This window comes from Mandrillus leucophaeus, unplaced genomic scaffold (assembly GCF_000951045.1).
Source record: "Mandrillus leucophaeus isolate KB7577 unplaced genomic scaffold, Mleu.le_1.0 Scaffold4, whole genome shotgun sequence".
In the NCBI taxonomy this organism is placed as follows: Eukaryota; Metazoa; Chordata; class Mammalia; order Primates; family Cercopithecidae; genus Mandrillus; species Mandrillus leucophaeus.
Genome location: NW_012104253.1, coordinates 11,092,264 through 11,105,750, shown reverse-complemented (window position 1 = coordinate 11,105,750; position 13,487 = coordinate 11,092,264). Strand labels below are relative to the sequence as shown.

At 40.2% G+C, this 13,487-nt stretch overlaps 1 protein-coding gene across 2 annotated transcripts in view; it reads left to right on the top strand.

The window, feature by feature from the left end:
- The window catches only part of UNC79 (unc-79 homolog (C. elegans)), a 382,451-nt gene that overhangs the window by 318,855 nt on the left and 50,109 nt on the right, over nucleotides 1–13,487 (top strand). For both annotated transcript variants that reach the window (XM_011991736.1, XM_011991735.1), the window contains 4 exons: nucleotides 1,673–1,711; nucleotides 8,861–8,973; nucleotides 9,059–9,144; nucleotides 10,288–10,461. In XM_011991736.1, the coding sequence (XP_011847126.1) occupies nucleotides 1,673–1,711; nucleotides 8,861–8,973; nucleotides 9,059–9,144; nucleotides 10,288–10,461 (412 nt within the window). The remainder of the gene's footprint in view (nucleotides 1–1,672; nucleotides 1,712–8,860; nucleotides 8,974–9,058; nucleotides 9,145–10,287; nucleotides 10,462–13,487) is intronic.

Genomic DNA, 13,487 nt, shown 5'->3' with positions numbered 1-13,487 from the left:
CCAAGTAAGGGATGGGTATGGGGATATGGAGAGATAAGAAAAGATGAATTACTTCATTAAGTTTGACCTAGTCATAGTAATTGCAGAATAAATGTTGTGTCAGCTATCAGCAATACTTGGGGAGTTGAGAGTTTTTATTAATACCAGGTCACAATTTCTACTGTCAATACTTCTTAGTTTCAGAACGGATAGAATTATTGTTCCGATCTGCTATCATCTCTTTGAAACAGATGATCTAAGTTGTCATAGCTACATAGAGGGTTTTGTTTCAGTTTTTTTGTTTGTTTGTTTGTTTTAACATAAGTGAGAACAATATGTGTTCAAACATTGCCAACTGTTAGGATGGAAACACACAAGCTTTGAAGAAAAGCAAGGGAAAACCAGTAACAGATACATTTTTACATATTTACATACACATATATTTAAATCTCTACCTCCTTTGTGTAGACTAGCAAGAGACAGGGAGTACATTTAGTGCAAGCTGCCACAATTCTTAGCAACCTAAGCCTAATCACCAAAGCTACCAAGAAAACAGATTCAACTGTCAGCTAATTCAGGGCTTCCTGGCATGTCTCACTTCATCACAAAGAACAGATGAGGTCATGTGGTTTTACAAACACGTTGTTTATTTGTGCTAATTATGACCACAGGGACCATTCCCAGCAATTCCAAGAGTTTGTAAGCTCAGCATAACCCTTTCATGGATCACCCAAGCTTTTCCATATGATGTCATACTTTGCTGTCTGCTTGGATCCCTCTTAAATGATCCCTTTCTGTAGGTACAGCCTTTAAAATCTCATTTGCTGCACCATTAATTACTGTTTAGTTTACTTGCCAATGTTTATCTATTTGTTGTAGTGACATTAGCATGAGAGGGTCTGTAAACAACACAACTGGGAATGGTGTCTGGTGTTAGTGGTTGCTGGACCCCCTATTCCTCTCTAAGTGGGGTCTGGCTCAGCTCACTCTTACACTTGTAGTCCTAATCAAGTAAATAAATTTGCAACATTCTCCTTATCTGTTTCTTCAGTATCTTACTGATCCAGACATGTTCTTCTAAACCCATCAGTGTAGTCCATTCTCTTTCTATACGATAACATATAGAATATTTCCACACATACAGAACCGTATAATTATACTTTTCTGGAAATTACATGCTCCATATCGTTTACTTAACCAATACGTCTCTCTTCTCAGTGTAACATTTCCTTTCTCCTCATTTCAACTCAACAGCTGACAGATATTCCTCATATCTATTTTACTATCTTATGGAGGCTTTTACTGTTTATGGTTTGTTTATAGTTAGGTTTCCGAGGTTATATACAAAGAAATGAATTTTGAGTTGAGTTAATATGGAGAGGGACTGGGTCACATGTTGTTGTGATAACAGTTTGACCTGGCTGCAGGCGCCATTTTGTAGAAAACCAACTTTAACTGCAAGTGTTTCCGTGAAAATGTCTAACTTGATGTAGCAGGTCTCAAGGACTAGGTCAGGTTTAACTCTAGAGACTGACCACTGAGTGAGTGGGCCCTCTGTCTGTCAAGGGAATTGTCAACATTATACATGTCTCCCCATCTAAACTGGAAACACAACAGGTCCTCCCACAATATTAATGCATTTCATCATGGAAACCTAAGATGTTTGTGTGACTCTCTTTACTTTATTTCCTAGATTGGCATCCAGTACTACCTTTTCTAATCAAGCAGAAAGGTAAGGTCCTAACGTGAGCCCAGATCTCACTTTCTTTTCTCCTCTGTGCATGTTCATCCCGTTTCTAAAACACCAGTGTAGGGCTGGGTGCAGTGGCTCGCATCTGTAATCCCAGCACTTTGGGAGGCTAGGGTGGGAGGATCACTGGAGTCCAGGAGTTCAAGACCAGCCTGGGCAACATAGCAAGACCCTGTCTCAATAAAAAATGAAAATAAAAAAATTCCAGCTTTTGCACCATGGAAGGAATATTGTTAGGCTCCAGTTGTAGCTCTAGAGAGCACTAGTTATTCATTCTCTGTTCATGCCTTCATTCATTCGTTCATTCACTGACTCACTCATTTTAGCCAACGAATACTTTTAAGCCCACCCTGTGCTAGACACTTAGGTCTTCACTGGGGGCAAAACTGGCATGATTCCTGCCCTCATGGGGCTTATAGTCTATTCATGAAGCCAATGTGAATAAAATATTTGCACAAATTTATAATTGTAAACTGTGCTAAGTGCTATGAAGAAAAAGTACAGAGAGACTTATACTAACAGTAATTCATTCAACAAGTATTTATGGAATGACTACTAGTTATTGAGGTTATAGTAACTATAACAAAACATCAAATCCTGGCTCTCAGGGAACTTACATTCTAGTTGAGGAGGGAGAAAATAAACAAATTAACCAACAGGAAAACTGATTATGTAATTTAATATCATTTAGTGCTACATGCTACGAAAATGAATCAAGCAAGTCTGGGAGATAGAGAGTGCCCGGAGCTGGTATTTTAGATATAATGGTCAAGGACAGCCTTTTTGAGGAGGTAATACTTAAACAAAACCGGTATAAAGTGAGAGAGTGATCCATGCAGTAATTCATAGACATAACATTCCAGGCAGAGGGAACAGTAAATACGAAGTCTCTAAGTCAGGAAAATGCCTCATATATTTGGAGAACAGACTAATGTGGCTGGAGCAGGTTGAGTATGAAAAAGAGTGGGAAGAGATGAGAGGGAAGAGGCAGTGGGAGCCAGGCCAAGTAGAGCCCTGCAGGTCATTTTAAGGATGCAGCAGGGAGCCATTGGAGTGAGGAGCGATGTGCTTTAACCTGCTGTTTTAGTCCACTTTCACGCTGCTGATAATGACATACCTGAGACTGGATACTTTATAAAAGAAAGAAGTTTAATTGATTCACAGTTCCACATGGCTGGGGAGGCCTCACAATCATGGTGTAGAAGATGAAGGAAGAGCAAAGGGACGTCTTACTTGGCAGCCAGCAAAGAGAGAGCTTGTGCAGGGGAACTCCTATTTATAAAACCATCAGATCTTGTGAGACTTATTCAGTACCACAAGAACAGTATGGGGAAAACCATCCCTATGATTCAGTTATCTCCCACTGGGCCCCTCCCACAACATGTGGGAAGTATGGCAGCTACAATTCAAGATGAGATTTGGGTGGGGACACAGGCAAACCATATCACCTGCTTTGAAGGATCACTGCCTAGTTACTAATCAAGGGGCATGAAGTTTTAGTCAAGCCAGATGAATGAGCTCTGAAGATCTGCTGCTGTACAGCATTGCATCTACAGTCAACAGTAATGTATTGTACACAAACATTTTTTAAGAGGATAATTCTCATGGTAAGTGTTCTTACACAATAAAATAAATCTTTTTAAGGAAAAAAATTTTAAGGATCCCTCTGGCTTCTCTGTTGAAAATAGCTTATGGTGGGGGGCTAAAAATGGAAGCAGGGAACCACTTTGGAGACCATGTTAGTGGTGCAGATGAGAGGTTAGTGGTTTGGTCTAAAGTGGTGAGAGGCAGTCACATTAAGGATATATTTAGGAAATATTTTGAAAGTAGAACCAACAGAATTTGCTGATGGATTGGATGTTGGGTGTGAAAGAAAGAGAGGAGGCAAGAATGACTCTCAGGTTTTGGTCTAAACAACTGGGTGAGCGGGTGTGGCATTTGCTGAGATGAGCAAACCTGGATGAGAGCTGATGGTGTGAGTGGGTGTAACAGGTGGTCCCAGTCTGGTCTTGGTAGTGGTAGAGAAGGGGAGAAAGACGGCAGGGCTCCCTCAAGAAGTGATGTTTAAACCAAGATCTGAAAAAATGAGTTTAACCTAATTATGCACATAGTTATGGAAAGAGCATGGTAAAAAACGGTGTATAGGAGGAACTATGAAAAAGCCAGTATAACCACAGCACTGAGATGCAAACGCTTGCTGAGTTTGACTTACCAGATTGTGCATGACTTATACACCACATTAAATATTTTGGACTTCCTTGTAGCAGCAGTGGGAAGCCAGTGAAGGATTTGTAAGCAACAAGGTGTGTGTGTGCATGCATGCATGTGTGTGTGTGTGTGTGTGTGTTCGCGCATGTGTGTGTGTAGCATGTAGAAAGGCTACTTTGACTGCAGTGGGGAGAAAGAACCAGAAGAGGGCAGGAATGGATGCTGTGTGTGACTTTGGTCACATTGATCTCTCTGCCTTAGTTTCCTCATCTGTAAAAGAGAGATACTAATATATGCCTTCTTGTGCCTCAGGGGTATTTTCTGTGGACCCAAATGATAGAGTGTATATGACAGCATAAGTGTAGCAAGTCCTACAAACATAAGATGATATTATTGTTGACATTGCATTTCTATAACTTATGGCTTTAGGGATGTTTGCTTTTCTTTCTAATGCTCTATTCGATGAATGACTTATTTAAAAACTTTTTTCTTAACTTATTTAATGAAAGATTTTAAACGTACTGCAAAGTTGAAAGAATTATACAGTGAACACTCATATACCTATCACCTAGATTTTAAAACAAATATTTTATTTTCTTTATCATGCATCCAACCATCTATCTATCCATCAATTCATTTTTTGTGTATGTATTTCAGAGTAAATTTCAGGTATTAGAATGTAGTTTCCCCTACATACTTCAGCAAAGTTAGCATTAACTCAAGTTCAATTTTTGTATATGGTTGTTTCTTTTTTCCTCCAGCTTTATTGAGGTATAATTGAGAAGTAAAAATTATATATATTTAAGATATAAATGTGATCTTTTGATAGATGTGTACATTGTGAAATGATTACCACAATCAAGCTAATTAACATATTCATCACCTCACGTAGTTATCTTTTTATTTTTTGGTGAGAACATTTGAAATCTACTCTCTCAGCAAATTTCAAGTATACAATGCATTGTTGTTAACTATACTCATCATATTGTACATTGACCATGGTGGTTTCTTTTGTAAAATTTACATACAAGGAAGTACACAAATCTTAAGTGTTTATTTCTTGAGTTTTGTCAAATGCATATGACTGTGTAACCGAAACCCCTGTTAATGGGATTACTATTATTGCCAGAAAGTTCTCTTATGCACGTTTCCAGCTAATCTCTACCCCTATAGGGGCAAACACTGTTGTGATATTTTTCTACTTGGGTTGATTTTGCCCATTCTAGACTTCAAGTCAATGGAATCCCACTGTATGTGCTCCTTTGTGTCCAACTTCTTTTACTCAGCATGATGTTTTTGAGATTTATCCATATTGCTGCTTTTTTATCAGGAGTTTCTTTTTCAAGGCTGAATTGTATCCCATAATTTGCTTTTTAATGTTCTTATTGCAGTACTTCTAGGTTGTTTCAGTTTGGGGCTATAAAATATAGAGCTATTATGAGCATTCTTATAAAAGCCCATTTTAAAACAAGTGTTTTTATTTCTCCTGGGTAAAATACCTAGGGATGATATTGTTGGATTACAGGATAGGTATATGTTTAATTTTATCAGAAACTACTGGAATTTCTCTTGAAGTGGTTATGCCATTTTATATTACCATCATCAATGTATTCTGGTTGTTTCATATTCTTGCCCAACTTTGGCATTGTTGGTCTTTTTAATTTTAGTCATTCTGGTAGATGTGTAATGGGTATTTCATTATAGTTTTAACTTGCATTTCTCTATGACATTTTGTCAAGTGCTCATTGACCCATTGTGTATATTCTTTTGAGATGTGTCTGGTCAAATCTTTTGAATATTTTAATCGGGTTGTTGTCTTTTTATTGCTGAGTTGTAAGACTTTATATATCCTGAATACTAGTCCTTTGTTAAGTACGTTTTGAGAATATTTTCACCCAGTCTGGGGCATGCCTATTTCTTTTCTTAGTGGTATCTTTTGCTGATAAGTTTTTAATTTGGATGATTTCTAATGCATTAAAACAAAACATTACAATTATTGCTTCTTGTTATTTGTCTAAGAAACCTTTGTCTACTTCCAAGTCATGCAGATATTCTCTAATGTTTTCTTCTAAAAGCTTTATGGTTTTCATATGTATATTTGGCATTTATAAAACCCATCTCAAGGCCAGGCGCGGTAGCTCACGCCTGAAATCTCAGCACTTTGGTAGGCCAAGATGGGCGGATCACGAGGTCAGGAGATCGAGACCATCCTGGCTAACACGGTGAAACCCCATCTCTACTAAATATATAAATAATTAGCTGGGTGTGGTGGCAGGCGCCTGTAGTCCCAGCAACTCAGGAGGCTGAGGCAGGAGAATGACTCAAACCCGGGATGCGGAGGTTGCAGTGAGAGAAGATTGTGCCACTGTACTCTAGCCTGGGCGACAGAGTGAGACTCCATCTCAAAAAAAAAAAAAAGAAAAGAAAAGAAAAAAACTTCTCAAATTTATTTTTATGTATGGTATGATATGAGGCAGCGGTAGGAGTTCATTTTTATCCATGTGGATAATCAGTTTTTCAACACAGTTTAAAAAGATATTCTCTTTTCTTATTGGATCACTGTGGTGCCTGTTAAGCTGAGAAACCATTGAAGAGTGGGTCTATTTCTGGGCTCTCTATTCTGTTCCACTGATCTATATATTAATTCTTAAGCTTGCACCACACTGTCTTGATTATAGTAGCTTCATAGTAAGTAGTACATCTTAAAGTCAGGTACTGTGAGTCCTCCAAATTTAGTTATCTTTTTCAAGATTGGTTTGGATCTCTAGATTCTTTACATTTTCATAAAGATTTTGGTATAAGCTTGTTATTTTCATCAAAAAAGCCTCCTGGGGTTGTATTGAAAGAACAAATCAATTTGGGGATAACTGACAGCATGAAAATATTGAATCTTCCAATTCATGAACATGGTATGTATCTCAGTTTCATGAGATCTTTAATTTCTCTCAGCAGTGTTTTTTAGTTTTCAGTGTAGAGGTCTTGCCATTTTTGTTAATTTACTTTCAAGAATTTTATGTTTTTTATACTAATGTAAATGGAATTTTTAAAAATTTCAACTTTTTGCTGCTGATATCTAAACAATTGATATTTGCATATTCACATTGTATTCTAGCTAAACTCACTTATTAGTTCTAGTAGTCGCTTTGTAGATTTCTTAGGATTTGATTTTGTGTAGAAAAATCATCTATAAATAGCAAGAGTTTTACTACTTCCTTTCTGATCTTTATGCCTTTTGTTTCTTTTTGTTGCCTTATTGCAATGGCTAGGACTGCCAATGCAATCATAGAGATGGGAGAGTGGGCACCCTTGTCCTGTTTCCTCTCTTACAGGGAAAGTATTCAATATTTACTATTAATCACAGTAGCTATAGGTTTTTTATAGATGCCCTTTAGCAAATTGAAGTTTTTCCAGTTTAAGGGTTTTTGTTGTTGTTGCTGTTGCTGTTGTTGAGACAGGGTCTTGCTCTATCACCCAGGTTGGAGTTCTGTGGCACCATCTTGGCAGTCTCAACCTCCCTGGCTCAAGTGATCCTCCCACCTAAGCCTCCTAAGTAGGTGGGTCTACAGGTGTGTGCCACCACACCCAGCTAGTTTTTTGTATTTTTTTGTAGAAATGGGGGGGTTTTGCCCTGTTTCCCAGGCTGGTCTCCAACTCTTAGGCTCACGCAGTCTTCCTGCTTTGGCCTCCCAAAGTGCTGGGATTACAGGCGATAGCCACTGCGCCTGGCCCAGTCTGAGTTTTTGTTATGATGTGTGTTGACTTTTGTGAGATGTATTTTCTGCATCTATTGAGATTAAAGTTTTTTGTCCTTTATTTCTTAGTATATTGAATTGTACTGACTGATTTTTGAGTATTAAACTATTGTTACACTCTTGGGATAAACCCTACTTGGTCATGACCCTACTTGGTCTTTTAATCTATAGCTGAATTCAATGGCCATGATGACTATGGGTGTGTCTGTCCTCTTCCCATTTCTTTTCTGTTTCCTTCTTTTTTAAAATTTATTTTGATAGTGGCTTTATTGATTTTAGTTTTAGGGCTATGCTGGCTGCATCAAACAAATTGGAAAGGGTTCTCTCCTTCTCTATTTTCTGAAGTTATTTTAAGTTCGGTATTATTTTTTCCTGAAGAATGTTTTTGACCTAAAACTTTGAACCAGCATTTCAGGGTAGATGTGGCATAATGAGGTAATAATTGGCATAATTAGGTAAGCAGTACTTCTTACTCTTTATCTATTTATGTTCTTTGATTTTTTCTTTCTTCCTTCTGATAACTTATCCCCTAACTACTTCAAGAAGCATCCCTTCTGGTACCTTGGTCTAAGGGGCAGGGCCTCATAAATTTGGCCCTACTTTTGATGTACAGAGGTGCACATGAAGGGTGAAGGGCAAACTGCACCTGTCAAAGTCCAGCCTTTTTACGGATGCCCAAAGAAAACTTCCCAGATCTCCTAATGAGAATGAACATCTCCCTCACTGTGCGCATATATATATATATATATATATGTATATGTATATGTATATGAATTTTTTTTCCTCAGAGCAACTCTCTCTTAGCCAGTGACACTTTCCTGGGAGGATTTTCCTGGTAATCCTCATCCAGAGCTCTAGTCTTGACTGTCATTCTGTGAGCATGTGACCTTTGTATGTGACCTCTTCTCTCAGGACCTCATAACCTTCCTGAGTCCATTGTGGGACCTGGAATATGTCTGAGACTATGCTGGCATTTCATGGTTCTCTCTTTCTAAAAACTTCTTGTTAACAGGGATTAGGTTTGAGTAGAATATTTCATTTCACTGATGAACGTGACAGTGAGCTATCCCATAAGAGGCATGGTGTGCAAATGATTGAACTCTAAGTAAATACCTGAACACATGCTCACTGGCCTATGACTTCGTGTCTTTTCTCCCCTGTTCAACTCCAGCATGATGGTTCCTGGCAATGCGGCAGGGGTGGCCAAGCAGTTCCTGCGCTGCATCTTCCATCAGTTGGCCCCCAACGGCATCTTCCCACAGCTGTTCCAAAGCACCATCAAAGGTAATTCATCCACTGAGAATCCAGACACCACAAATTTGCCTCATCCCAGACATCCAAACACTAAATCTGATTGTTGACTTTCCAGATGGGACTTTTTTACGGACCTTAGCCTCGTCTCTGATGGACTTCAACGAGCTGAGCTCTATCGCAGCTCTCAGTCAGCTCCTAGAGGTGGGTTTCCTTTAGTAATACCCTAAGCCCCAGCCGAAACTCTAAGCCCCAGCACAACTGTGGGTGTTTCTTTGAGTCACACCGTAGGGTACTGCTGAGGAAGGATTTCAATGTTATTTAATTTAAAAATGAAATCTAAAATTTTTAAATTAAAAATTTATATTAAATTTAAAGCTAAGGGCTGAGTGCAGTGGCTCATGCCTATTATCCCAGCACTTTGGGAGGCTGAGGCAGGAGGATTGCTTGAGGCCAGGAGTTCAAGACCAGCCTGTGCAACATAGCAAGACCCCCATCTCTACAAAATAAAAATAAAAAAATTAACTGGCATGGTGGCACATGCCTGCAGTCCCAGCTACTCAGGAGATGGAGGGGAAGGATCACTTGAACTCAGGAGTTGGGGGCTGCAGTGAGCTGTGATGGCTACACGATGCTCCAAGTTGGGCAACAGAGCGAGACCCCCAACTCAAAAGAAAAATAATAGAAAATGCTAAAATTTAAATAATTTAAATTTTAAAAATTAACATAATTTAAATTTTAAAAAGTTAATTAAGAAGTAGAATCACATAGAAAAGTGTCAGTTGGACATTGCTGCTTTGCGTGGATTTACTCTTCATTGAAAACTTCTCCATACCCTCAGCCTAAGTCATGACCTTGCCTCCACAGAACAACCTGGTTTTCCAAGGGCAGAGTGGTGGGTGGAGCTATGGGTGTTGGATCAAGAGACTTGGGTTCGAGTCTCAGCGCCGCTGCAGGTCAGCTCTCGGGGTTTGCTTATGGGAGATGCTCACTGCTAGAAAAAAAGCTGCAGCTCCTGTAATTCTACCCTCAGTCTTTGTGCTGGGGATTATTTCCAGTGAGCATCATTCATTGCTTTCTTAGCACCGAACCATACCAGTTGTAGACCCTTGGAAGCTGTTTCCTATTTCTTGCTCACATTTCACCTCTCACCAGTTTTCCCCCTTAAGTTTGTCTGAACGATTTTTCTCGGTATCCCTCCAGTCTATCACAGGGATTGGCCTATGTAGTAGGCACTGAACACGTTTATAGCCTGAGGATGTGACTTTTAAACTGACCTTCACCAAACAGCGCTGTGCATTCCCGTGCTCTTTCAGCAGTTGATTGCCTATGCTTTTGTGTTTTTAGGGTCTAAATAACAAAAAGAATTTACCAGCAGGGGGTGCTATGATACGCTGTTTGGAAAACATTGCAACCTTCATGGAAGCTTTGCCTATGGATTCTCCTAGTAGCCTGTGGACCACAATCAGCAACCAGTTTCAGACATTTTTTGCCAAGCTGCCTTGCGTTTTACCTCTGAAGGTAAGCTGAGCCGAAGATTTCATTGTCAATTAATTTCTTACCATTTTCAGACCATTTGTTTACAAGCAGCAGAGTCTTGGGTGATTTAATGTATGGCAAAGGACAATGAGGAAACTCCGTCAGCCTCGGAGTGAGGGGGCTTATTTGGGTTGTTCTGTGTTCTCTTAGAGAATGACAGGAATGTGGAGCGAGCATTTTGCTCACTGATTATGAATATGCATGTTTCCAGTTGATTTGGAAAAAAAAAAAAAAAACCAGCCAGGAAGACATGAGTAGATTGTGTTTATCTGGCAGTTTTTCTCTGGTAGATATTAAATAAGTAAATAAATAGTTTTGTCCAAAAGCAGCCCAGACTTATAATGTAAAGTTTCCATTTTAGAGAATGATCTAAAGGGAAGTGATTGCTGTGTTTGTGAATGATGATATTTCTGCTTGACTGTTACACCCTACACCATACCATCTCCCAAGAATATACACACAATTACCTGCCTGGAAATCTGGTGGCCCAAGGATCATTGACAACTTGAGCTCAGTAAATGCAAATAAGAAGCCAATACTGTTAAAGCTGGAAGAAATCTATAAAGATCATCCTTTCCAATGCCCCTGTTTTCTAAATGAATTCTGCAAATTCAGAGAGGCGGTGTAGCTTCTGGAAACAATACAGTGGTGGCAATGTGGGGATTAGAACTGAGTTTTCTGACTTACAGGCCAGTGCTCATTTCACTAACAGACCCTCTTTGCCCTTCTACAGCAGGGGGGAGTTGAAGACATTCATGTCTCTAGAGTAGGGGGCAGGGTGATGGCTGGCAGTGGCGTTGCTGGCTTTGAACCTGACCTGCTCCATGAGGTTTTTTGTGCTTTCTCTATGCAGATTACAGAAGCATTTAACTGGCAACAAAATGAATCAGGCAGGGCATAGTGGCTTATGACTGTAATCCCAACACTTTAAGAGGCAGAGGTAGGAGGATTGCTTGAACCCAGGAGTTTGAGACCAGTCTGGGGAGCATGGCAAGACCTCGTCTCTATGAAAGATTTTAAAAAAAACATAGGCTAGGCAATATAGTGTGACTCTGTCTCTTAAAAAAATATTAGCTGGGCACGGTGGTGTGCACCTGTAGTCCCAGCTACTTGGGAGGCTGAAGTGGGCTCATTGTTTGAGCCCAGGAGGTTGAGGCTACAGTGAGCCATGATTGCACCACTGCACTCTAGCCTGGACGACAGAGAGAGACTCTGTCTCAGAAATAAATAAACAAATAGAAAATATTTTAAAAATTAGCCAGGTGTGATGGCATGTACCTGTTGTCCCAGCTACTTGGAAGGCTGAGGCGGGAAGATTGCTTGAGCCCGGGAAGTCGAGGTTGTAATGAGCGATGTTTGTGCCATGGCACTCCAGCCTGGGCAACAGAGTGAGATCTTGTCTCAAAAATATAAAGTAAAATAAAAATAAAGTGCATTTCCCATAGACAGAAAAACAAAAGGATCAGGTTACATATTAGTAGCTCCACTTCTGAAATGAGTATTATGTATACATAAGATACTTGACAAAGATCAGCCACCTGTGATAATACATTTTTCCAGATAGGCAGATACTACTAATAGGTCTGCAAGGGATAATGCAGGGACCCTTAACTCAGTGTGTGCTGCTCTGAGTTTGGAGTTACTGTGAGAAGCAGGAGTACAAAGGAGGGATCTTTACCACCTCTTATATTCTATGATCCTTGTTTGCCCACAGATCTGGAGTAGCTGAATAAATCCAAGCAAGAAGGGTTAGTACTTTGAAACTGTGTATGTGTATAGCTACTGTACATCAACACACAGGAAACTGAGTGCACAAATTTTAAGCACATGGAGCCCCCTAGGACCTGAGAACCAATCAGGGTTTCACTGCTAAAGAGCCGCACACGCTCAGAGAAGGGATGGGATGAGGTATGGCAAATTTTTTTTTTTTTTTTTTTTTTTGAGACGGAGTCTCGCTCTGTCGCCCAGGCTGGATTGCAGTGGTGCAATCTCGGCTCACTGCAAGCTCTGCCTCCCAGGTTCATGCCGTTCTCCTGCCTCAGCCTCCTAAGTAGCTGGGACTACAGGTACCTGCCACCACGCCCAGCTACTTTTTTTGTATTTTTAGTAGAGATGGGGTTTCACCATGTTAGCCAGGATGGTCTCCATCTCCTGACCTCATGATCCGCCCTCCTTAGCCTCCCAAAGGGCTGGGATTACAGGCATGAGCCACCACTCCCAGCTGAGGTATGGCAAATTAAATGCCTGTGTGCCGATGTGACTGTCAGAAGATTTAACTTGAGCACAGAAGAGTGGCAAGTGTTGCCAGCTGTAAACAAGTGGCATGCCTAATTCGTGACAATCAGCCTGCCCATAGGAACCCTGCCTACAGGGTTAATAAGGGAGAAAAGATAATAAGGAGAATTGAGGCCCTTAGGAACTGGAATGTGCCAGTCCTTCTACGAGGTCAGCGGCTACTCAGGCCTGCCAATTGTTGTTCTGTGGGAGCGCAGGCCTCAGGTTGTCTGTGTTCCTTTTTATTCCCAAGATGACATTTTCTGGTTTTTAAATCACTATGGGGGCCTGATGAGCAGCCAGTTTTCAGCCTCTGGTTTAAAGTAATGTAAATGTCACACCAACTCCGATGAGTGTCAAGCAGATTAAATAGAACCAGTGGTTCCCTTCGAAGGCACTTGTGAAATACTTTCAGAATCTGTGTAAGAATTTTCCCGGCTAGGGCAGATCTGGGCACTGCCCCTGATCATCTTCTGCCTTTGTTTTTAATCTCTGGGGAAAATAATAAACCACTGAAACCTTCTATAGTTTGTTTTCATCAGTTTATAGAGGCAGATCTCAAATGTCAGTGTGCATCAGTGTCCCTGAAGGACTTGCTAAAACACAACTTACTGGGCCTGATTTGGGAGTTTCTGATTCAGTAGGAGTGGGGCTTGAGGATTTGCATTCTGGCACATTTCTAGCTGCTGGTTCCAGGATTCCACTTGGAAAACTCCTGGCTTATTTTGTACTGT